This window comes from Haliotis cracherodii, unplaced genomic scaffold (genome assembly GCF_022045235.1).
Source record: "Haliotis cracherodii isolate W230 unplaced genomic scaffold, xgHalCrac1.p SCAF_7, whole genome shotgun sequence".
NCBI lineage: Eukaryota > Metazoa > Mollusca > Gastropoda > Lepetellida > Haliotidae > Haliotis > Haliotis cracherodii.
The window spans coordinates 8,637,001-8,663,361 of NW_027266330.1; the positions used below are offsets into that span (position 1 = coordinate 8,637,001).

The following is a 26,361-nucleotide window of genomic DNA, read 5'->3' on the forward strand; positions in this document are numbered from 1 at the left end:
TGTTTCACCAGTCTGAAACCTAAACATTTTGTGTAGAATTTTCAGCGACAATATATTTTTTCGATTAAATTCCAGGCCCCAACCCTCCCCAGAATATAAATTGGGCAACCCCTTACCATGTCTGTCCTTCTTATTTTGACAGACAGACAGACAAATGTATTCGGTACTTCAGGCCACCGGCCCTATAATACAATGGAAATATACTGTATATATGTATATCTGCATGCTGAGTAGATTTAATAATGATTTACCGTTCCACACTGTGTTTCCTTTCGATGTTCATGACGTGAGAGAGAAATTTTCCTAAGCCTTTTATAGTTTGTTCGTTTTCAGCTGACATAAGTATCATAAAATTCTCAATAGAGGGAGGGGTAACGAGACGCTTGGGAAAAGAGTTTCTTCTTGCTCTAGAATACTGGTCACAAATCATAAGAACATGGAATTCATCTTCTACATAGTTATGTCCCTTTGAAAAACTCTTTTAAACTCTTCTGCAGCACTATGGTAAAGGTTTGTTAAAGAATCTACACTGTCTTCTACATTTTCTTCAATCTGTTTGTATATACTGTCACGATATGTTAAAAAGAGATCTTGGAAATTCACCATAAATGATTTACTGTTATATGGGCACCATGTATACTTGGTCCATCTTTCTTGCTGAGGTGAATCTTGATGGTTTTCATTACCGATATGACTATTATTAAAAACATTGGGGTTGCTGTTGGACTCCTCAGAGTAATTAAGTGGAAAGTCAATAGTACAGTAAAGAGGGAAGTGATTACATTCATCTCTCTCATGAACACCAAAGGAGCTTAATTGTGGAAATATATCTGTACTTGCCAGAAAATAGTCCACCACACTGGCACCATTGTGAATGATACAAGTAAAGTTCCCATCCATATCATCAAATAGCCGCCCGTTTAGTACATGGACATCATGTTTGCAACATAATTCTGCTAGTTTGACACCAAAACTGTTGTATCGAGTGTTATCCTTTGTTTTACGGGGAATATCGAACCCATCAGTTGGATAGTCATCACTGTTCTCCTGGATGAAGTTGAGATCATCAGCTGGGATATAATCCAGAAATGTATGCATCCTTGCATTGAAATCTCCAGCAAGTAGTAGGTAATGATTGTTAAAGATATTTATGATTGTCTCAATATATCCCTCAAGACGACTTATGGGATCAATGTTAGCCTCATTATAAACAGGGGATTTTTCAGGCGAGATATAAACAAATATTAAAACTGAATCTTTTTGTAATCCAAAATAACTTGTTTGAAAGTGCAACACAACACAGTCGATAAATGAATGACATATTCGACGAATAAGATTGTTCTTGATGAAATTATCTTTCACCAATACGTTACACCACCACTGTAACGGCCACGTTGTTTATGTTTAGGTCGACAAAAGTTAAATGATTGAAAATCGGACAATAGATCGCCAAAGACATCTTCCTGCTTAACAAACGACTCACAGAAACTAATAATGTCGTATCTACTGCAGAACTGTTTACAATCACTAAATGAAGAGCTCACGTGTTTGTACAATCCATCAATATTCCAACTGAGAATACTACAACTTGTGCCTTGACCTTCTCATTTCCATGTTGTCGATCGCGGACCTCTGTCTGGTGTGCTCTCCCTTCCATTTCTGGGTCCAGATTCCGACGTAACGAAAGGGGCGTGTATGTGCTGTTGGTTAGACCTTCGGTTTTAATCCGGCTTTTAGAGCTTCAGAATATAATGGAGCTAAGGAGCGTCGGGCCTCGCGTACACGCTGTGTTAGGTCCTCTGTAACTCTGTACTGTGGGTTTTGTTGATCTTTGAATTTCCTTTTAACCGCTTATAGATTGTTGTTCCTCGTATTTGCAATAATACGGGGGGAGAGGGCGGGAGTGGGGGGGAGTATATCGTCTGCTTCAGTGATATCCAATTTTTCCTTCATGAATTCTCGAACTTTGCGCTCCGAAGTTTCCCAAGTTTCGTTCTTATCTTCCTGAAGTCCATGGAACAGAAGGTTAGTCCTCCTTGATCGAGATTCGAAGTCATCAAGTCGGTCTCTCATCGCACTGCACTGTTGATGGAGTACTTTATTATGATCACGAAGCTGAGCGATTTCGTCTCGTTGTTCGCATACCTCAGCCGCCATTTTGTCGACTTTCATGTCCATTGTCGTTACACGCTCGTTCACTGTTTTAATATCAGTTTTTAGGCCAAACAGAGCTTGCATAATATCATCGTTTGTATATTTTGTCTTTGAAATGCCGACAGCACCTTATCTTTCTGCGAGAGCGTTATTGTCGGGTGTCCGGACCGGGATTAGCTTCCACGTCACCACATACAGTCTGTAGTGTTAACAACATCAAAACAAGCCTCAGAGTCATCGAAAGAGACTTTCTTTTGAGCGAAATACCATGCATAGTGCGTATGGACTTATTTGGTTGCGAAAAGGTGCCTATTTTCGCACGATATTGCTCTAGACATATACCCATCTCGGGATCTCAGTAAACACGTTCGCTCGCCTACATTACCTAGCATGCCCAGCCTTCTTATTTTGTTTCCTGTAGTACAAGCCTCAAGGGTCATGGTGTCATAATGTATCTAGTTTACAGCTCAGTTTACAAAACATTTGTAAAGGGTATCTCGAAATATACACATACACGTGACTAAAGCATATTTAAAAAACATTTCCGGAACATGTCACGAAATGTTTTTTGGGATGTTTTTACACCATTTTCGCGGGTAATGGTCATGAGTTAACGTTGTCACAACGTATTTCATCCTTCTTACACAAAGTTATTTCAAGTCGTTGTGACAATGTCCATGGTAGTCCACAGAATAATGTCGTAGGGACGTAATATTATAACATTGCCACAACGTAAAATACAACATTATTACAACGTAAAATACAACGTTCCAATAACGTAAAAACAGAACGTTATGATGACGTGAATATGACGTAACACAATGTTACCCCATGACGTTGTGACAACGTGGTTTCCCACAATGGGAATCCACGGAATAACGTGATATGGACGTAATATACCTAACGTTACCACAACGAAAACACAACGTTATCTTAACGTTGTCACAACGTGAAATTGTTAGCTGGAACTCCTCCCACTTCCGGAATTACTTTCATATATCTTGAAAGAAAGCCCTCACAATGAAATGATCCGAGATCTGCTCGTGTGTCTCCTTGTCTTCCACGGTGTTCACCGAATCCCAACCCCTGGCGTTATTGGTGTAGAGTAGGTCGAGGATGGCGTTTCTCCGAGTTCTGGTTGTTACGTAGTTGGTGAAACCAGGCAATGTCACTTTACTGTGATTCAGGTCTCCACCGGCTATAATGGTCTGGCTCAAATCTATTCTTCCAGCACTCTCTTGTGCCAACGTAATGAAATTGTTGTTCCAATTCGTTTGATCTTTATTCGTGGGGTGTGCACTATAAATACAAACCGCCAACCATCTCACGCCTCTGAACATGAAGGTCACCCCTAACGCCTCGGCCATCTTACTGGCGACGCTGTGTACCACTTGTGCATCAGTACAACCTGCATCTGACAGATAGATCGCCACACCTCCTGATTTTACCTTCTCTGCTACATCGTTATTTCGATCTTGAAAGAAACCGTTGTACCCAGTTATGCTCCTTTCAGTATCTTCTGTCATGTACCACGTCTCGGACACCAGAATGACGTGCGCCCCGTTGAGATCACCATCAAGACGACGCTGTAGGATCGACTTCTTTTCCAGTGAGCGTAGGGACCGCGCATTCACGACCAAAGTATTGGGCACAATAGGCACAGCATCCCGAGGAGAGACAGATGGTGCCGGATCCGGACTGGGCGGCGTAGCTGAAACACATGTATCAAAGAGTGAGTGAGTGAGTGAGTGAGTTGGGTTTTACACCCTTTTAGCATTATTCCAGCAATATCACGGCAGGGGACACCAGAAATACCCATTGTAAACTGTAATACAATACAATACAAATACCCATCACACATTGTACCCATGTCGGGAACCCGGGTCTTCTGCGTGACGAGCCAACGCTTTAACCACTAGGCTACCCGACCGCCCCGTATCAAAGAGAACTGTTGGAGCCAACAATATATACAAGCGTCATAAAGTAACTGTGATCAATATAAAGTGGTGTAAATGTTATGTTATTAAAAATAACAACATAATATATGGTCATTAGTCTGATCAATGTTTTATCATTACAAATGCATTAACAAAACCCATACTGGGTAACAGGGGACAGTGGTACGCTCTAAAAGAGGAATGGTGAAGAACTCCATTAACAATGCCAATATTGGGCGTGACCACCATTTGCGTTGATAGAGGCGAGGCACCAGACAGCCTCGGAGATGTTCTAATTGTCACTCAGAGATTGGACCTCTTGAGCTAGCGTTACCGGCTGGCTCTGGTCCTGATGTAGGTATCGCTCTATCTCATCTTGGACATGTTCTATGGGAGAGGTGTGTTGAAACTGTCGGCCATGGCAGTACAGCAGTGTTATGTTACCTCAAAACGTCAAAATGTAGGTGGGCATTTTCCACTGCACACTGACGTTACTTCCCTGCATTTGAAGGGTAGAACATGATCTCGAGTGTTGTCGTCCAGGTAGCGTACGCTTTTCAAATTGACATGATGAGATGTGTTCTCCTATGAGTTTTGATGCCACCCCATACCATTACACTTCAACCGCAAACTGACGACGTTCAGTAACGCAAGCTTCGCCCAAACGTTCTGCTAGAAGCCTGTAGACCCTTGCACGACCATCAGATGTCCAGATGAAACCTGGACTCATATGTGAACAGTATACACTGTCTCTATCTTGTTTTCTGAACCCCAGATGCTGTCTACACCAAACAAGGCGTGCCTGACGGAGACATGCGAGCAAAATTGGTTGCATCGCTGGACATAGAGGCTGGGTGTTGTGCTCCCCCTACCGGTTGCATAAGGTTCTGCCACTAAATGGTCTCAACCCAGGAATTAGCTGAGCCGTTAATGCAGCAGTTTGATATCGATTCCATAGATGCACGAACAGTATATGGTTGTCGTCACACGTGGACTATCAGCCCGTGGCAAGTCATGAGTGTTGTCCTGCTGTAGATAACGTCTCCTAGGAGATGATGTTGTATTTCGATGAACAATAAAATGTCTGGAAAATTCTTTTCTCGCCATTCCTCTCGCCATTGACTTTGATTTTCAGCAAGCCGTGACATTGCATGAGCATTATTTACAGTTAAACGCAAGTGTTTCGGGAGCACCTGATAGTAAACCAATCATTGTGTGCTGTTTTACATAAAAAGGAAAACACGTGTGTGAGTATTAGAAACGCATGCACATGCCTTAAAGTCGAGGAGATGTATTCATGAATATGGAGTGAAAGTTATGTTATAAAATTTCAGAATAAATATATATTTTAGTGAGCTTTATAAAGGAGCACAATCTCTTTTTTCCGTGTGTATATATGCATATGGCCCATGGATTCATAGAAGAAATATTATACTCATGATTCCAGCAATACTTGAATTCAAATTATTCTTTTTATCGTGTTGGTGTCTTGTCCTCTCAGGAGGAGACATGAAGAGAAGTAAAGATCCAATATTTAGTAGTAAATAATGGTCTCTTTACAATGTATATTCTCAAAAGGCACTTGAGTCACACTGTGTGGTTCAGTGCTACAAAGATATTTCGTGAATAGCGAGTGAGTGAGTTTGATTTTACGCCGCTTTTAGCAATATTCCAGCAATATCAAGGCGGGGGACACCAGAAATGGGCTTCACACATTGTACCCATGTCGGGAATCGAACCCGGGTCTTCGGCGTGACGTGATGAACGACCGCTTTAACCACTAGGCTACCCGACCCCTCTCGGGATTAAATGCTGTTTTATGTGTATGCATCATCAATTAAGTTAATTGAGACATTTAAGCAAACCTCTTATGTCGAATGAGGTACTAGTCAATGTGCCCTGAGTATTATTTTGAATTTACACGTTTTTGATTGTATTTACCTTGTAAAGCAGACTGTGAATCTTTATCCAGGGCGAGGCCAGCAAATATGTCGCTAACATCTTCCACAGCTTTCCTGTCTGTGTCATTCCCTGGAGGCTTCTTCTTGAGATTGTCATCAGATTTGGGCTCCTCGTTGTCTTTCGTTGACACTGCTGAAGTATGGACGGCATGTGAAGTGTCAAGATTCTCGCTAACCATTTTATTTGAACCAACTTCTTCATGATTTGTCTCTTCAAACTTACAAAAACACATTCAGTCGGACCCCATTATCTCCAACCTAGCAGGGCCGATTTCTCTGCTGGAGGCGACAAAAGGATCGGGTGGTCATGATCGCTAACTTGATTGATGCATGTCTTTGTATTTAAATGCGGGGATTGATGCTCATGACAAACAATTGGAACACAATAACCATAATCCTCCAATCAATACACTCAAGGAAGGACTTTATTTATATTCACAGAAAGTGTTTGTGACAAGAGGAATTAATACCATATGGATTCTTAAAAATCCAAAGGTTTTGCTTGACTTTATGCAATCTCAGAAAAGAACCAAGTTCCATTCTGTCGTTCCAAACATTATTATTTTATCAACTTTGTACCTCACTATCCAACGTGACAAACTTAAGGACAAATTTCATTCCTTGATTCATGGGCTTTTGATACAAAACATGGTGATCAGATACAGCTAAGTACCTATACTCAGAGATCCAGGGCAATTTGTCAAAAATGAAAGCAAATGCCATCTGAAGCTTACTGAGAAAACAATACGGGAAATGCTGGACTTCCCCGTTGATAACATGTATCTTATTACAAAAAACTGTCACTGTTTAGTCTGCCCACAAACAACAAAGTGCCCCTCTCAGCTCAAGCATGTTTCTTCACAGCTTGGATATTGTGGGTAGCGTAAAGTGGCTTTTCAGGAAGTGATGTCATGTTTTTCCTCGTGTCTATTCACGATGTTTTGTGTGTCAGTTAAGATAACCATTACAATTGAATTACAATATATAATACAATATTTATATGGCTTGGTTTGGTTTGTTGTTTAACGCCACACTCAGCAATATTCCAGCTATATGACGGCGGTCTGTAAAATAATCGAGTCTGGACCAGACAATCCACTGATTAATATCATGAGCATCGATCCACGCAATTGGGATCGATGACATGTAACAACCAAGTCAGCGAGCCTGACCACCCGATGCCGTTAGTCGCCTTTTCGGACAAGCATAGTCACCTTTTACGGGCCTACAATATAAGTACATAATTAGTTGAATAATTGGTTTAAATTACTCAAAACTGTCAATGTGGCAAATGCCAACTACGAGATAAAGGTAGACAATTCTATAGTTAGTTCGAGATAACACTGTGTATTTATATCTCGAATTCTAGATAAGCAGGTAAATTTATATATATTAATATATTGAGGCGTTTGGGGCCGGAGAATAGGTTCGAGATATCTGTACATTCGAGATGATGGGGTTCGAGATAACGAGGTTCGACTGTACGTACTACCTAATCAATCTCAAACTCAGAGTTAAACTTTGTTTTTATTCGTAGCTGTAATGAGCAAATTGCAAAGACAAAAATTCCTGACTTTACATAGCATGTGTTACAGTAAATATGTTGGAACTAATTGTATCTCAAGTTAATACATTATGTGGTCAATGTGTGTGTGTTTGTTGCTTTGTTGCTTAACGGCACATTCCACACTTGTCCAGTTGTATTACGACGACCATGTGGTCAATGCTTATATTGCGAATAAAAACTTGATTTGAAATAGAAAATCTAACTGTCAGCTTACGAGCCTCATTATCCTCATTCTGCTTTTCAGTTCTTTCCTTTTCAATAGGTCCCTTCGGTTCAGCGTGGGCCATGTCGTTTTGTTTAGTTTGTTCTTCAAGTCTTTCCAATGGCTGAAAACATAAACCTTGTCGGTAAAACACATAAGCATCCGTTTCGTGTACCCCCCCCCCCCCCCCCTAGTCTTTCGTGTACCCCTCCTTATCACTAGTCTGGCAAAATCTATTTCTGTGTTAATATAAAAATATAATATGTGTCCTACTATCGAATGTGTCCATCTTAACTTCACCACTATTGTGATATAATATATAGGACATAATATACTCAAAAGCAAAAACAAAGAGAATCGGTCAAAACAAATTACTGTCTTGGATGGAATTATACCATATGGAAAGAACAATGCCTGAAGATACGGTAGCAAGCAACGGTCCAGATAAAGAGGGCTCCTGTTATATGCAAAATGAATCATGTCACACGAGAGGTTCAGAGGCAGGTCCAGACAGTCATTGGCGACTGTGTCCACCTTGTGCATTGATGGTAGGCCTTACACCTTTGCCTAACTGAGGCCACTACACGTTAAAGAAAGGCCTCCGGAATGGCATTCCATATATGACATTTCAGAGACACAACACCAGGAAGTAATGTAGCTTCGAATTAGTGGTATAACTAAAATACAACAACTGTCATATAGCAATATTCCTATGGAAATACATTGGGTTAAACACACGGAAGTTATGTATGAAACATATTTCTGAACTGCATTAATATATAAAACTTCAAAATCTCAAATTTGAGGATATGTAAGTCATATCGTGCGATGTAATGGAGAAAATACTTCGTGAAACGTATTTGTTTTTGTCAAAACCCATGTTTGACCAGCGAAAATCAAACCTGAAATCATATATGCCTGTTCCTTCCTGGATAACCTCACCGTTTCCCGAACACCGGATACCATCACTATTTGATAGTGATTTATAAACACATGCTCATGATATAGATGGAATCGTAGAATCGACAATCGAGATTTCGTGTGGCGATGGAAAGGATTTTGTCGTTTATATTTGAACAGCCTCATATCTACACGAACACAAACACTGAACTCAATAGATAAAGTAAACATATATTACATTATGTCTCTGAACACATTCATGGCTTCAAACACAATGCTTCAACAAAATGTACACATGAACAATCTATTATCAGCCAGAGTGTTCAATATACATGAAATAACTTTGATATCACGAAAGAGGTTCACAGCAATAGACCGCCTGATATGGCCGCCGCCATGTTCAACAGTGAAGCAATCTAGAACGTCAGTAACGAGTAAGTTGAAAACATGATAGTGTTCAAAACAGCGACATATGCCACACCTGACTAAATCGCCATGACGTATCACTATCGGACGGTAAAGCTAGAGTTTGTGATGTGTCCCTACATGCATGATATGCGGTGATAGGAATGCAGTCTGATGGCATTCCTTGGGCTGGTAACTTCTTTATGTATCCAAAGTCACCAAGCTACATGCACTACAATCAGATTCATGTGTCAAATAAATAAGTATTTGAAATAGGAAACAACATGATCACACTTCGTAAATAACGACAGAACCATGCAACATGTATCTTCGTGATCCACGAATATATAAAGTGACTATCAGTGAGTTATAATTTATATTTTAGTCATAAGAGACAGAATGATACTTAAATAGGTTCAGACATCCCACAAACCACCACTCTTTGCTCAAATTAAATGAACTTTATTAATTATCCATCAATTATCAATCATTTATTGATTAAGTGAGTGAGTGAGTAAGTTAAGATTTAACGTCACATCGGCAATATCTCAGCCATGCCGTGACGAGATAAAGTTAAACATTGACAACAAATATATTTACTTCGAGGAAACAAAATGATAACAGCTCTCTTTCTGGTCAATATCAAAGTCACAAGCTTACAAACATTTTAGACCACCTTCGTGGCAGGTGCCATAACTGTTGTTCACTCCAACACTTGTCGTCAATAAAATAGTTGATATGTTTGCTATATTTATATTTCATTTCATTTTTAAGAGTCTATAATACAACACACCTGTACTACAATACAACTTACACGTACCACGATACACATATATGTACAACGGTAAAGAACACATGTACCATAACACAGTACACCTGTCCCACGACATATATGTCACTATAAAAACACCTGTACCGCGGTATAACACACCTGGACCACAATACAACACGTATACTATCATACAACATACCTCTATATGATAAATATGTTCCAAGATACAAGACACATCTACTACAACACAACACAATTGTACCATGATACAACACATTTGTTCCACAATACAACACACTTGTACCACGGTACAACACACCTGGACCACAGTACAGCACACCTGTACCACAGTACAACACGTGTACTATCATACAACATACCTATATATGATACAAATGTTCTAAGATACAAGACAAATCTACTAAACACAACATACCTATACCACGGTACGGCACACCCTCTTGTACAATGCAACATATATGTTCATGTATTACAATACAGCACACGTGCACTACAACACAACACACGTGCACTACACTACTTGGGTGCTGCATGTCATCGTAATCCATGTGCTTAGATCGATGCTCATGATGTCAGACACTGAATTGTCTGGTCCAGACAAGATTATTTACAGATCGACGTCATGTAGCCGACTATTGTGAATGCAACATTAAACAACAATCAAATAATACCATGTTACAACACACCTGTTCAATTATGCAATACACCTGTACCATGTGACAAGATACCTGTATTTCGGTATAAGAGAGTAAACAAAATCGGTACAACCGACATGCAACGCAGAACAACAGGGCTCAGTTGCACAAAGCGATCTTAGCGCTGCGACTGTCGTAGGCCCATGTTAAAGTATGGAGTAACGTTCACCTTAGTGCTAACATAGAAACGGGGCCTGGTCAGAAACTGCCCAAAGGGAAAGCGAGAGCCTTATGTTGTACTGAATACAAAACAGGTCAGACAAAAACATGTTCTATGAGGGAGGCATTTGTCCACATCGACCCAGATAAATTTATCAAGTGACATAAAGCAGGTGGCTACTCAGTATTTTATGACTGCAATTGCATAATGATCGAGTCTGGACCAGCGATCAATGACGGGCAGCGTGAATATCGACCAATGCAATTGTGATACGATGACAGGCCTCAACCAGGTCAGCGAGCCTGACCATTCGATCTAGTTGGTTCCATCTTACGACAAGCATATGTTGCTGAAGACCAATTCTAATCACCAGCTCAATGCGACCTGTAAGCAATCGATTCTGGGACAGGGAGTGTTACAATGCCGTTCAGGTCATCGGGGCACAATCACACAGGGGCAATTATTGTACCTACCCTCTCACAACAACCTGTAAACAATCGAGTTGGGGACAGGCAATGTTACATTGCCGTTCAGGTATACGGAGGCACAATCAGACATGGTCAGATACTGTACCTACCCTCTCACAACAACCTGTAAACAATGGAGTCTGGGACAGACAGTGTTAGTGCAAGATTAGTGCCAGCAAATGTGAATCGAACTATCCAGAACTCATTTCAAGTTATTTTTCTATATTATATTTCTATAATAGTCTAGTGGTACCTAATTACACAGGAAAGGAAAACTGGCACCTACCTTTCAAACCAAAATGTGAACGCGCAAAATAATATCTTCAGCTGTATAGCATGTACCTCGTTGAAGTGAAACATGCGCGGTGATTATATATCGATCCCATAACCACACACTGAAAGATGTTTGTCACCCGACGGAATGCGTATTAATTGTCGCTTTGGGTTGTCCCAGTTAAAGCTGTGAGGTCATTACTTGTGAATATGAACATTGATACTGAGTTGGAAATCTACACATTGCGTGCTGAAAGTGACTCTTGGGCAATGTTGGGGTACTAAGGCAATATAAGGAGTTGATGATAATGATAAAGACTGGGTTTAATATCATGAAAATAAATATGTCGAGTATTGTGATTATTATTATTATAATGATAAAAGTGGCAATGTTTAAGAAGTTAATGATGATGATCACTGCGTAAGTAGGGTTGGCAGGCTGTTTAAGCAATATTCCCGCCATATATTGACTAGGACACTAGGAACAGACTTCATACTGTGTACCAGTATGGGGAATCGAACCTGGTCTAAAGCATGGCGACCTTACACTGTAACCACTGGGCTACATAACGGCCCCTGTGATAATAATACAATCGCACAGAATCATAATAGCGGCCATCATGTATACATCCATAAAACAAAGCAAGCACTAATTGTGTACAGACTTGTAAAAGGCGACCATAGGGATCGGGTGGTCAGGCTCGCTGACTTGGTTGATACATGTCATCGTGTCCCAATTGCGTAGATCGATGCTCATCATGTCAATCACTGGATTGTCTTGTCCAGATTAGTTACAGACCGCCATCATATAGCTGGATTATTGCTGAGTGTGGCGTTAAACAACAAACAAACAAACAAACGAAACTAAGTGTGTAACGAATGTTGAGAGCTTGGCTACTGTGGTATGATTCATGTCTGTTTGAATGTGACATACAGTGTGTCGCAACACCATCACATGTTTACCTAAAATCCTGGATTATAATATATGCATGATTAAAAATTACATATTGGATTACATGTATATACAAGATTGTGCCAGACTGCTCATGATAAATACAAGATCTATCTTCTACCGTCAGTGATGCATACTATGAAACTGATATGAATACGTTTACACAACAAAGACTCAACACAGTCCATGTTAAGACATCACATGTCCCTCTAATACAAATGTGGCGCGTACACCACTAATCATCACAAGGTCAATCCTGCGTTCTATATACCACCTAAATGTACCACGGTACAGGTGAGGTGAGGTGAAATGGGGTTTAACGTCGCGTCCAAGATTATTGCTCTTATATAGCGACGTGAATGCACGTGTATGTGTGTGTAGCTGCTTGTGCTAGTCCCCCTAGTTATAGTGCTACCACACTGAGATACCATGCCGCATGAATACCCACTCATACACAGTATACTGACTCCGAACTGACTAGTTTTAGCCCCTTAATGGCGAGCGCCAGACAGAGGAACAACAAGTACCATCTTTTAACGTCTTTTGGTATGACGCGGCCGGAACGAACCCAGGTCTTCCGCTCTCCAGGCGGACGCTTTCACTACACCACGGAGGCGGTCCCACTATTTAATAGTGACTCATAACCACATGCTTATGATATAGTCGGAATCGTACAGTGGACTCTACTTTTATCAGAAGTTTCTTTGATTATGGAAATGGTTTTGTCGCTTGTATTTACATGCTGTATGTTTTCAAGGTTTGGATTTTGAGTAAGAGGTGAAATTGGGTTTAACGTCGCGTCCACTTTAAAGTGATGCGCATGCACGTGTGTGTGTGTGTGTGTGTGTGTGTGTGTGTGTGTGTGTTTGTGTGGCTGCTTGTACTAGTCAGGACTGATGCCGATTTATAGTGCTAGCTCACTGAGATACCATGCCGCAGTTTAACATGAATACTTCACTCAGACACAGTATACTGACTCCGAGCCGACCAGTCCTTGTTTTAGCCCCTTAATGCCGAGCGCCAGACAGGGTAACAACAAGTACCATCTTTTAACGTCTTATGGTATGACGCGGCCGGGGATCGAACCCCAAACCTTCCGCTCTCCGGGCGGAAGCTCTACCACAAGATCACAGAGGCGGCCTCTTTGAGTAAGTGTTCATGTGAAGCCCGCGAATGATTAAATAATAACCCACAATAGACTCTCCAAACCATATGACGACCTGTCCTCATCGTTACAACTGGCTACAGCATGACCAGCTAAAGAAACAAATGAAATAAATTTACTCAAGTGAGTCCTACCTGGTATAAGATTGCCCTTTGCTTTAGTTCCACTTAATTCAATCAGAAGACCTTGTCAGTCAGATCGTTTACACCTGTCTATTGAATTAGAGACAGTTAACTACATGTCACGTGGTATAACAGACACGGCCAGCCTTTGAAGGAACACCTGTTACAAAGTACGCCAGCATTGCCGACAGGCTGCTTGTGTGTTATGTTTCCCTGTCATTTTGTGCGATTGCGATCAATAGTTGAATGCGTAAACTACATTTCATAAGTAACTTCCCCTATTTTCGCGAAAATTTCGCGAAATTTTCTCGCCACTATCGCGCCACTTTCACGCCACTTTCACGCCACTATCGCGACACTTTCGAGACAGAATAGTCACGCTATCTTGTGACAGTTGTGCTAAATGTACGGTGCAATATATTGTATTACTTTTTTCCTTGACTGATTTTGAGTTACGTTTTCCATGGCATGCTACTCTGCATTATTTAAGATCATAGTGTAAAGCTTCTTTTCTTTTTACCAATACCGATATCTATACTTTATTTAGACTTCAAATGTAAGGTGATCTTGTGGTCATGACGCCAATCACAAATACTCGTACACACATTAGCTGAGGTGATTTTCACGGCAACAAATAAGATAAGAACAGAAATAAGAACAGAATCAAACACTATCATGTGTCGGCCAAAATGACCGTCAGGAAACCTCATAACCAACTAATGTTTTGTGCATGTCTAGTATCCCATAATGTTTCGTGATAAGTTTTATTCTGAATATAATGTGAAATAGTCTGGACAAAATCGTTTGGTTATTAAAGATTTCCTATGGTAAACGAAGTCCTTCACAAATATTACGTCGTTAGGTATTTGTATTACACAGTGACTTGTTCTTGATGTGTGGACGACTATTAACATTGTAAAAGAATACGCTTTTTATTGGAAACAAAATAAACAAAACCATTTCCATAATTTACTTCTTTTCCATTCCATTCCGACTATATCATAAGCATGTGTTAATGAATCATACTCATGAATCAGGTTAGAGCGTATCCACCACAAAACACATGCAAATGCAAGTCAGGTATTGGCAAGTCAAAGACATACATGTACAGTTACCACATTGAAATAACACAACATTATACGAAGCTTCTGAAATAAACTTAGGGAAGAGCTGGTTTCGTGTTTTAGAGGAGGACACTAGAATATACATGTATGTATTTACATAGACTTATCAGGCTGATTATAACTAGATTTGATTGGGAAATTTAAATCAATTTTTTTTTCAAGTACATATCTTAGAATTGATGAGAGAATGTAAATCTTCGATGAACTGCTATTTGAGCGTCTTCAGGATTTATAACATGGTGCCCCGATTTTGATTTCAGTGGGGGGGGGGGGGGGGGGGGGGGGGGGGGGCACGGGTGACCTAGTCGTCTTAGGCGTTGCGATTCGCTGTGCATAGTTGCGTCCCTTGGGCACGCCAGAAACCTATGATTGTGGGTTCGAAACCCGGTTCGCCCCAATTAAGTTTCTAGGTTTGTCAGCACCATACCCGTGCTCGTGAGGTTCATCGAAATAGTAAACGTCTGAGACCTGCATCACTTTGGGCTTTCCTCCCACATTAAGCTGACACGCCGTGATATAACTTGAATACTGTTAAATGGGCAATTACCTAAAGCAATTCCCCGAGAGTTGTTGCCTTTGTTATTGTTTTTCCCCGTGAGTACCCGGATGATATAGCAGAGATCTAGACTAGTTCGCGGCCTGTTGTAACTTTTATTGACAGTATAAGGGCGTATGGTCACATTTATCAACAAAATGAAATACAGTTTTGGAAATAATAAGGAAATGTAGGTATCTTTGTGGGTAGCATCATTAATGGTGACGGTGTTTTGATAAGTCACTTGCTTGGTAATTGTGTGATTTTCGTTTACACTATTTTGACTTGCAAGGCAAAGAAAATATTTCACCTGCCCATTGCTTATTTTATGGTGTTTATTTTTTACAGTCAAAATGTGCAAACGTTTCACTTAGGAAATTTATTAAACGCCTAAATATTCAGTTATTTCACAAATTGACTGAAAAATATGCCCATCTGTATTATTATGATGACGAAATCCAAACATTTTTATGTTTAATATCATCACCAAGTGACTGAAAATGTAAGGATATTAAAAGTACATTTCTATATTGTTTGGATTCTAATCCAAGCATAATTAATCTATTGTGATGTTTTTAACCCCTTTTGACAGTCTTAGTCATTTTTAGTCAATCTGTTAAATAAATGAACAGAATTTTCAGTCAATCGCCTGAAATATTTAGACATTCTATAAATTGCCTGAGTGAATCATATTTTACACATTGACTGTAACATATACACGCATACAAAGGAAAAGACTTGTGAAAAACAACGTCTATCACGCATCGAAGAACTTCTCAACCAAGACGTAGAGGAACAAGAATGATTCTGTTCAATGCTACAGCAAATGAATGAAAACAAAATGCAAATATCATAATTACAACCTACCAAAGTTATATGTATATTTTTAGTCAGCTGCCTTGTTCGAGGAATGCAACCGTAAATATTCACATAAAGGAACAATATTCCACACATCTGCAGCTGTACAAAGAAACTTATTGGATGTCACTTGTCTCTGTAACAATCAAATATTTCAAAATATATTTATCGTTTCGGGATATTATAATCCGTGTTTGGTTTCTCAACTGATCACTTAGTTTGTTTCAGTTGTTTCACATAGGTGTCAAGTCTCAAAGGTCAGCTGAGAAAGCCCACGTGACAACTGTTTTCATAATGTCCACAGTTCTTTAAAAAAATCCATTGAGTTAGATAACAATGAGCAATCAATCAACGTTATATCGGCTTTGAACAAAGTATGTTGTTTTCACATCGGCACTTCACGCCCAGATATTGGGGTATTCCGTCTTCTTTAGTAAACATACACATGTAAACGCTTACTTTTGACAAATCCACTGTGCAAAATAACAGTGATTATTCAATCAACGTAATTTCTGCTGATCCTTTGATGGCGAGGAATGATGGTGATCACTCCTCTTGCTGGGCTGAAACGTGCATATTATATGACATACATTTCACCTCACTTCAAACCTGGATTCGGTTTAAACCTGGATTTGAATTGAATAAATACCCCAGACACACGAAATGCCTAATGGGAACCTTTATCAGGTAATCTGAGTGGTGCCTCCAGTAATTATACCTGTAATAAATTAACTGAGCATCAATTGAATGACGACAAATAAAAAAGTTTAGGGTTATACCAGAAAACATGGATGACAACAAGGGAGTAGTTTACCCACGCAATCCGAAATCCGAAAATGCTTTCACTCCAGGGATACTTTTCTTATTATAAACTATAACCACCAGGGGTATTTCCAAATAACGACATCCGATGAGCTTCTGTCGTTCTTTTTGTCTGTTTGTTTAGGCTGAAGAAATTTATTAACATGCGCCCTTTGTCCAAATCTTCATAGATCACGGGTAACCAATCAGTGTTGAAAAATGCGTAAAACAAATATTGCCTCCAAGTTGTTTTAGCTGTCCTTGCAGACGGTAGCCCAGTCTCTTGTCACGCTCAGTTGCGTTTGTGAGCAAAATCGACTCACGGCAACTAGTGTGACCAAGCGGTCAATGTCAGACTGCCGAGAAGAAGCTAGAGATTGTAGAAACCCAACTCACTCACTGATTTCAGTGATTAGTGATAAGTAGTGCCCCTTCTAACTATTCACTTATTATACCTCTTGTCAGTGTTAGAAACATTTTAATGTTCTAAAACAGATAATTAAATAGTTGGTTCACATACGCATCGACCCGTTGGACGCTGACATTTCGCAATTTAATAAATAAATTCCTGAAGTGGTCTAACGGGTTCATTTTGTGACACGTGTAGGTAGCAAAAGTGTCAGTTTAATGCTTTGCCTTAAATATATGCAATATTTATTATTAAAGCAATACACAGACTTCTTTCTTTAGATATGCATGTATGTGTTTAAAAGAACATCCTTGAAAGGGGCCCGGGGGAAATATTATCTGGGATGGTAGGAGGCAAGACGATTGTGTTGTATTATTTTCCACTTACATGGAATTAACATTTCACGAACACCCGATACCATCACTATTTGATAGTGATTTATAAACACATGTTCACGATACAGTCGGAATGCTTTTAGCAGAGATTTTCTTTTGAATATGGAAAGGATTGTGTCGCTTTTACTATGAAACTGTAGCATATTAAATATTTCACTAACATTGTTGGCGGGTGTTAGTGCAGTCAGTATAGACGCTTGAATTTCGAAATATACCATTTGAAGTTTGAATCCATCTGTCGACATATCCGATAACACACTGGCGAGTAATCAGAACCTCTCTTACTTTCTTAAACATATGTTCGAGCTCAAATTAATGAATTGAATTGTTTACAAATATCAAACAATGCTTGGAACCCATGTGGCCAATATCTTCTCTATCCAGGGAATATTTACCAGAAACAGTGTCAAAAGAAAACCAAATCACTCTATTGCGAAAAGCGTTTGTATGTGTTTTTCTGCATTGGTTGCAAAGAAGGAAAATGGTTAACATGTATTCTCTAGCTAGAAAGGTACACGTATTAATATCAATGACTGAACTACAGTTTTCGAGTAAAAGAGTGAGGGGATTGGCTGCAAGCTGTTTTTAACAGTTTTTCATTTATACCACGGTGTGTGAGCTCAATGTGGTTTGTTAGCTGTTAACCGCCGCAACCGGCATTATTCCAGTGAGTGAATGAGTGAATGAGTGCGTGAGTTGTGTTTAACGCCACTTTTAACATTATTCCAGTTATATCACGGGCGTGTCACCTTAATGTGAGAGGAAAGCCCGAAGTGATGCAGGTCTCAGACGTTTACCACTTCGGTGAAACCCACGAGCACGGGTATGGTGCTGACAAACCTAGAAACTGATCGGGGCGAACCGGGATTCGAACCCACAATCATGGGTTTCTGGCCCAAGGGAGGCAACTCTGCACAGCGAATCGGGGCGCCTTAGACGACCGGACCACCCGTGTCCCCCATTATTCCAGGCTTAGTGTTTTAAAAAAGGCCGAAGAAGTTCAGGTGTTACATGTTTACAGTTTTAGTGAAACCCACGAGCACAGGTATGTTGTTCACAAAACCAAGAATCATAATCGGTGCGAATCTGGGATTGCAGCCAATGATCATATGAATTGTACATATGCAAGTTTGAGAGAAATAATTAATGACTCCGTGTTTCCTTGTTTCATGGCAGAAGGGGCAGCAATCATGGGAGCAGGTATTTCAGCTCACACATATTTCAGGCCAACTGTGCAGAACCTTTTCGTCAATATGATAATGGGAACCTCACACTGGTATTATAGCAAAACATATGGCTGTCAGGGACAGAGCGAGTTACTTAGGTTTACCCCTGTTTAGAATAGTATTTCAGCTATTTAACATAAGGTCAGATTGTGGGAGGAAAGCCCAACCCGATGCAGGTCTTTGATGTTTTCAATTTCAGTGATGACTAAGATAGACACCTCAACCGAGATTTAAACCCACGTGCATAGGTGTCTGGAACTCCTAAGGGGTGCACCTCTGCACAGCGATCTGCAGTGCCTTAATAATCCTCAATAAATTCAAGGAAAGACTTTCTTTATATTCACAGAAAGTATTTCAGACAAGTGGAATTAATTAATGCCATGTGGATTCTCAAAAGGTCAAAGAGGTTGCTTGACTTTTTGCAATCTCAGAATAGAACCAAGTTCCATTCTAACACATAACACTTTCTCAGTAAAGTACAAATTCTATACTTTTTTGAGTTGAGTCCCGTCCGGGATTGGAACCCACACTTGCCAGAGTGAGGAACCTAATCGCCAGCACACAAAGTCAGCGATCTAACCCACTCAGCCACCGAGGCTTCCACAGAAAATGAAAGTCCGACAACTGGTAGTCTAGATCAAGTTCTTTGAGTACCCCTCTGACAAGTGTAAATTGGCACGGCTCCCATGGCCGAAAGCCGTGAATATCTGTACTTTACTAAGAAAGTGTTATCCCAAATATAACGTGCTACATTTGACCACTTTCTAAATGGCATTGTGTATTCAAAGTTCCATTCTGCCAAAACATTTGATTTTTCAACTTTGTACACCACTATTATCACACATGACAGATACCATGACACCATAGATTAGCGTGGAGAAGGTTGCCGTTGACGGATGTGGTAGAGAGGCGTGGTAGACGGTGCTGTGTACAGCTGCGTCAAGGGTGCCAGTACAAGTACAGATTGTGATCAGATGTCAATTCCCACAGAGGAAAAGGACTTAGATCTGAATTGTCCAAAGGAGTGTTCTGTAAAGGGAAAGATAGGTAGGACGTTTTATACTTCTGAAGAAAGTTGTTTGGGAGAGTCTGTCTATAAGTGAATCTAATAATTTTTAACCATCAAATAAGCGCAGTTTGAAACTTACCTTGTCCATATCAGTGGTAGACTGATACTGCCAACTTCCTACCCAAGCACGACACATGATTAGGAATATTCTCCTTTAACTCATTGTATCATGAATGGTAACTGAAACATTTTGTTGATGTGACGTTTTAACCAAATGCAGTTCGATGCATTGTCAGACATACCTGTGACATACCATACTACCTGTATTAAAATCTTTCTCAACAATCACCTGACGAAAGACGTTCACCGAATACAATTACCCGAGAAAATGTTTGTGAATAAAACCGAGTCATCGTTCAACAAGAAAGTGTTAGCGGGTGTTTCAGGTAGAAATATGAGGCGTGAAACATGAAACATCCCTCAACACCTCAGAGCTGCCGAGTCATCAGGAGGTACACATGGACACCAGCAGTGGACGATCGTGTCTGAAGCAGGAAGTTGTACCAAGTTTTGGACACACAGATCCTGATAACACCAACATGTTAAGTTGGCATCTTTGGATCATGCTGGCTATGTGTTGATTGATGAAATGCTTGGGTAGTTTAGTGACCAGACATATGGGTATGGAGGGAATCAGAGGCTGTCCATACCTGCACATTAAGTGGTGTAATTGGCAGGTGTTGGAAGAGGAAACAATAATTTTGTTAATTTCAGAATTATTCAGTCACTTGTATAAACAAACATGACGATCAGTTCACGTCTGTGTTGTCCTTCTTAAAGTTGTTGATAGTGGACGGACGAGCACTGGAAATATATGTCCTTACATAAACACTGTTACAGTGAGCTATAGAGCAGAAAATTAATCTTGATTCAAATTAAAATGACGGGACAATGTTTGCCGTAAAGAATAATTCCTGGAGCAGAAATGATTCGTTTATAACTTTAGTTTTTTTACTTACGGCATTATGAGATGTAACACCAGGTTAATGTGGTCGCCAATGGCAGCTTGTGGCCATCGATGCTGATCACCTGTCGCTGTCTCTTCCTGATGAACGCAGCATGGTCGTTGGTTACGATGCCCGAAGTGGCAAGGAGATTTTCGTCAACATTTGTAGAAACAGACTATTTAAGCACCAGGGTGGAAACACCTATTCTTTGACAAAGATACACACTAATCAACTTCTGAAAGCATCTACCAACACCAATTTCCGACACATATAAATCTTGTCCGAAAATCTTCAAAATTTCAAAATTTGGTTGCATCAGTGCCGAACAGAACAGCTTGATGTTGGAGGAGAGCCAGAATTGATGCAGGTCTCAGACGTAACGACTTTGGTGAGCAGGGGTATGCTCCTGATGAACCTAGAAACAGTCATGTCGAACCAGAATTCGAATACGAATTTATGGGTATCTGGGACGTCTGAGGGAGGTGGAGTTACCATTGCATGTGGGAAGGTGAGGGGGTGAATGTTGTAGAAAGCCGCAGTCAGTCATATTACAGCTAACAATTGACTTTCATGCGAACAGTGGTCGATGGGTTGGGAAAATGATACAATCACACATTGTGCCTGGACCATACATTTACTAGACAACAAGAATCAGGTACTGGGTAATCTGTTCTGTCCTGGGTCACCTGCAGAACATATATACTCAACAACAAAAGTTCCTGTGACACCAATATTTTAGTGTATTTTTCAAACAAGTAAAGTTTGGTTTTCAGTATTGTAATACATGTATGGAATCAAGTCACAAAAACGCAACTTCTACAGAAAAGCAGGCATTCCATGCAAGAGTTGATTTTTATGCAAGCTCAATGCATTTCACTACCCAAGAATGGGTATAAAACATGTGCGTTAACGGGATACCATATGCATTGTTAGCATTGTGCTGACAACAGTCACTCAGAAAAACAACAAAATTGCGCAATTATTCAACATTACGAAATGCCACGCCTGTCCGAAAATGAGCTTCTGCGAGCCGTTGGTATGTTTGAAGCAGAATCAACGTGATATAGCAAGGCAATTTAACGTCCACAGTTACACCATTTCTTGGTTATGGCAACGTTGGTAACAGACGAATGCAGTCAAAGACCATCCTCGTAGTGGCAGGCCACGCGTAGCCAATAATCGACAAGACAACTGGATTCGAACAACACACCTACGAAATCGATTCCAGCCAGCAACAGTGACTGCAAGAAGCATCCCTGGCCTTCGACGAATATCTTCACAAACCGTACGTCGTCGCCTCGGATGTGCAGGGATTGTAGCCAGAGGACGAGCCAGTCGTCCCATTTTGAAAGGAAACCAGCGTCAAGCACGTCTACGCTGAACGGCCATGCAGTGGGAACAAGTTCTATTCATTGACGAGTCTCGTTTTCACCTCAGCAACAGCGATGGACGGATTCGAGTGTACCCAAGTCGAGGTGAACGTTACGTCAATCATTGTGTCATGGTACAAAGTCGGTTCGGCGGCGGCAGCGTTATGGTATGGGGTGGTATTACAGCAAGACAGAGGACCCGTTTGATAGTGGTAGAGGGAAATCTCAATGGACAGCGCTACCGTAAAGTGATCATCGGCCCTTTTGTTCTTCCGTTTTTGCGTCGTCATGGCCTAAACATTACCTTTCAAGATGGCAACGCCCGGCCTCATATTGCTCGACTTGTTCAGGATTCTCTTCAAGAAAACAACGTGAATGTCTTCCCCTGACCGGCTCGCTCCCCTGATCTCTCACCAATCGAGCACATGTGGGATGAGATGGATCGGCGCCTTTGTCGTCAACAACGTGTCCCATAGACACTCCATGAACTTCGAAACATGCTCCAGCAGATATGGACAGATATCCCACAGGACTTTGTGAGACGCCTGGTCCATTCCATGAGATGAAGATGGGTTGCTTGCATCGCAAACCAGAGGTGGACACACACGCTACTGATTTGTAAACTGACATTTAAGCATGTTCATGTTTTTTCATGAAGCATTTTCTGAAGTCAGTTTGGCAAATTATACCATTTGAACACATACAGAAGTCTTTTATCTGTTGCAAACCGAAATTGTTTCAGATTTGGTGAAAAACATAATTTTGCATTAACTCTTATTCAATGTCACAGGAACTTTTGTTGTTAATTATAGAAGTAGTAGTGAAAGCTGTAGTACCGATTTCCGGGTACATTCTGTGGGAATATTGTTTATGTTTGTCTGTTGGTAAACGCCATACTCAGCGATAGTCCAGCTATATGTCGGCGTTCTGTAAAAAGTCGAGTCTGGAACAACATGACAACATTCACGCAAAAGGAATATGATGACATGATGTCACTGAGCCTGACCACCCGATCCCGTTAGTCGCCTCTTACAAGCATAGTTGCATTTTCCGGCAAGCATGGGTTGCTGAAGACTTATTCTACCCTGGATGTTCAAGTGTCTCGTGGACAGTGATTTGGGGTTTATTGTCACATATAAGCAGTGTTATAGTGAAGTATCGGCGAGACCGGGGTCTAGTTAAAACGAAAAAGTCACCGTTACACTTAACATTGTAATAATAAGGATACTAATCATGGTGTTCCGATTGTAGAACGAGTTGTTCAAGTATATTAATACAATATTTGAGAACACCCAGTTCTATATTTATATGTCACAATTTCAAGCTTACTGTTGATGTTGAGACTTGCAGATATTGAAATACCATTTACAATGAAAGATAGTGTATGTCAAGGAAGCTTAGAGGTTTATTTGCAGTTGTTCCTGTTCTTTGTCGGATTCCTACTCTGAATTGACGACCAACTTCATTGTCAAAAAGTAGTTGATATTATACAATCTAAACTATTATTTTTATCAGACATAGTAACAGCATTGCTATTACAAGAAACCCATTGCTTCTTTCTAAATAAAACATACGTCCGTCTATTACAATATGTTAATAAAACAAGAAACGCCCGTCTATTGCTACATGTATATGTTAATAAAACAAGAAACGTCCGTCTATTGCTATATGTTAATAAAACTAGAAACGTCCGTCTATTGCTATGTGTTAATAAAACAAGAAACGTCCGTCTATTGCTATACGTTAATAAAACTAGAAACGTCCGTCTATTGCTATGTGCTAATAAAATAAGAAACGTCCGTCTTTTGCTATGTGTTAAGAAAACAAGAAACGTCCGTCTAATGCTATGTGTTAATAAGACAAGAAACGTCCGTCTATTTCTTTATGTTAATAAAACTAGAAACTTCCGTCTATTGATTTGTGTTAATAAAACGAGAAACGTCCGTCTATTGCTGTGCGCTAATAAAACAAGAAACGTCCGTGTATTACTGTGTGCTAATACAACAAGAACGTCCGTCTATTGTTATGTGTTAATAAAACAATTACAGATATATGTGATACACACACATTGGATACATTGGATTGGATACAAGCGGCACAGAATAGGACCATGAGATTTTCCATTTGACTGCGATGTTACGCCCTCAACATTACAATATGTGGCGATATGGTCTGGCTTCCCTCTACGGTACGACAATGGGGCTGTGTTACAAGACAACATATGCAGGTGAAATATGCGAATATTCATTCGGAGTCATCCTTTGGCAATAAGAAGAAAAAGGAATCATATATTTAGTATACACATGCAGTCTGAAGCTCTTGGCACAAGTAATTTCATTTCGCTTGACCACGTCTATGATAAGAAACATGGGACCTCCAAAATTATGGATGAAATCTTTGATGAACTTGGAATATTGGAAAAGTGCTATTGCATAACCCACCTGAAAACAAGAAACAAGTGGCAATAAATGGCGATCATACTGCACCTTTAAGAACTATGATCAGACTGAAACTTCTTTAAGCCATCATCTTACCCGATCACAGAGAAGCGCCTTGTCAAGGTTGAGATATGGACTTGCTCCCCTGAAGATAGAGGCAGAGATAACCTCTACGACATATCTGTGATATTTTGTATTTGACTTGTATATAGGATAGATTGTACTTCGCTATGTAATTGTTTCTAGTACTTTTAGAGATCTGTGATACTTTGTATATCACCTGTACATACATAAAATCTTACCTCGTCATTTTCATGATTAAGCCCGTATGGGGTGGCTCCATACCTTGTAAAAATGTTTTTAAATACTTTTATAATAGTATATGTGTGTGTTTTTATGTAATGTAACAAGGCGAGACTCAAATAAAATACATGTCTGTCTGTTTATCTGGTTGTAATGCATTAATCACACACCACATCACATGAGACGTGTACAGATCTGAGCGTGATGACCTGGTGTCCAATTACTTTGAGTAAACAATATATAAATCAAGGAAGCTCACCATCTTACAATCAAATGCACTTGTTGATCGGTTCGTTGATATTGACACCCGAGACTTGCTAGGACTTCATTGTGGATATGTGAACATCATCACATATATTGACTAATAAAGACATTGTTACCCGATATGTCCAAAGACCTGTTTGATATAAACAGAACAACAAATGGGTATCCCTTAAAATGCTTGAAGACAAGAATTATACTTCAGATTGTTGAAAAAAATGGAATTGTCTGCCACCCAAAAAATTCATTGTTGCAAGGTGTTTTAACATTGTTTTCTAGATCTATTTAGGCTAATAGTCTTTATTTAAGAAATATCGGGTTTTGCAGCTACAAAATGTCCTCAATTCATTCCCTCAAATGATCCGTCCCTCAGACACAATGGTATGAGACGACACCAGTGTTGATGTAACGTACATGTAAATATTTGAATTTCCACTGCTCGCCGTAAAAGGCAACCGAATCGGGCAGCCCAGTTGTCGTGTCCTGCGTCCCAGTGTCGGCGGAGGAATAGCTTTCCTTTGCCCAACACACCACTTCGACCCTTACTTCACCTAGACGGGTGCTAGGATGGGCCCGACCCTATCAATCGGCTGGTCATGCAAAGGCCTGTGCATAAAATTGTGTATGCACATTCATGATTTATATACATGTATTGTTTGGTCTTGGCCAGTATATAACATATTTGAACTCACAAATTATTTCTGTAACATATTGCCTAGAGTCTTATGTCAGAAGGCGGTGGCTCATGGGCAAATCTGGTAATGTTGACCGCTGTATTCTATCAGATCCCTCAAATTACGAATGGTAAACAATAGATTTGTTTGGTATTTGGAAACCAATAATCTAACTACAAATATTCAATGGAATATTCG

At 40.1% G+C, this 26,361-nt stretch overlaps 1 protein-coding gene across 1 annotated transcript; it reads right to left on the reverse strand.

Annotated features, from left to right (window-relative positions):
* Positions 1-3,146: 3,146 nt before the first annotated feature.
* Positions 3,147-7,941, reverse strand: LOC139448051 (uncharacterized). Its single transcript, XM_071229554.1, has 3 exons — positions 7,834-7,941; positions 6,033-6,185; positions 3,147-3,865 (listed from the first exon to the last, which is right to left on the reverse strand). Exons 1-3 carry the CDS (start codon positions 7,904-7,906, stop codon positions 3,147-3,149), a joined length of 945 nt encoding a protein of 314 aa, XP_071085655.1. The 5' UTR covers positions 7,907-7,941.
* Between the last annotated feature and the right edge of the window lie 18,420 nt (positions 7,942-26,361).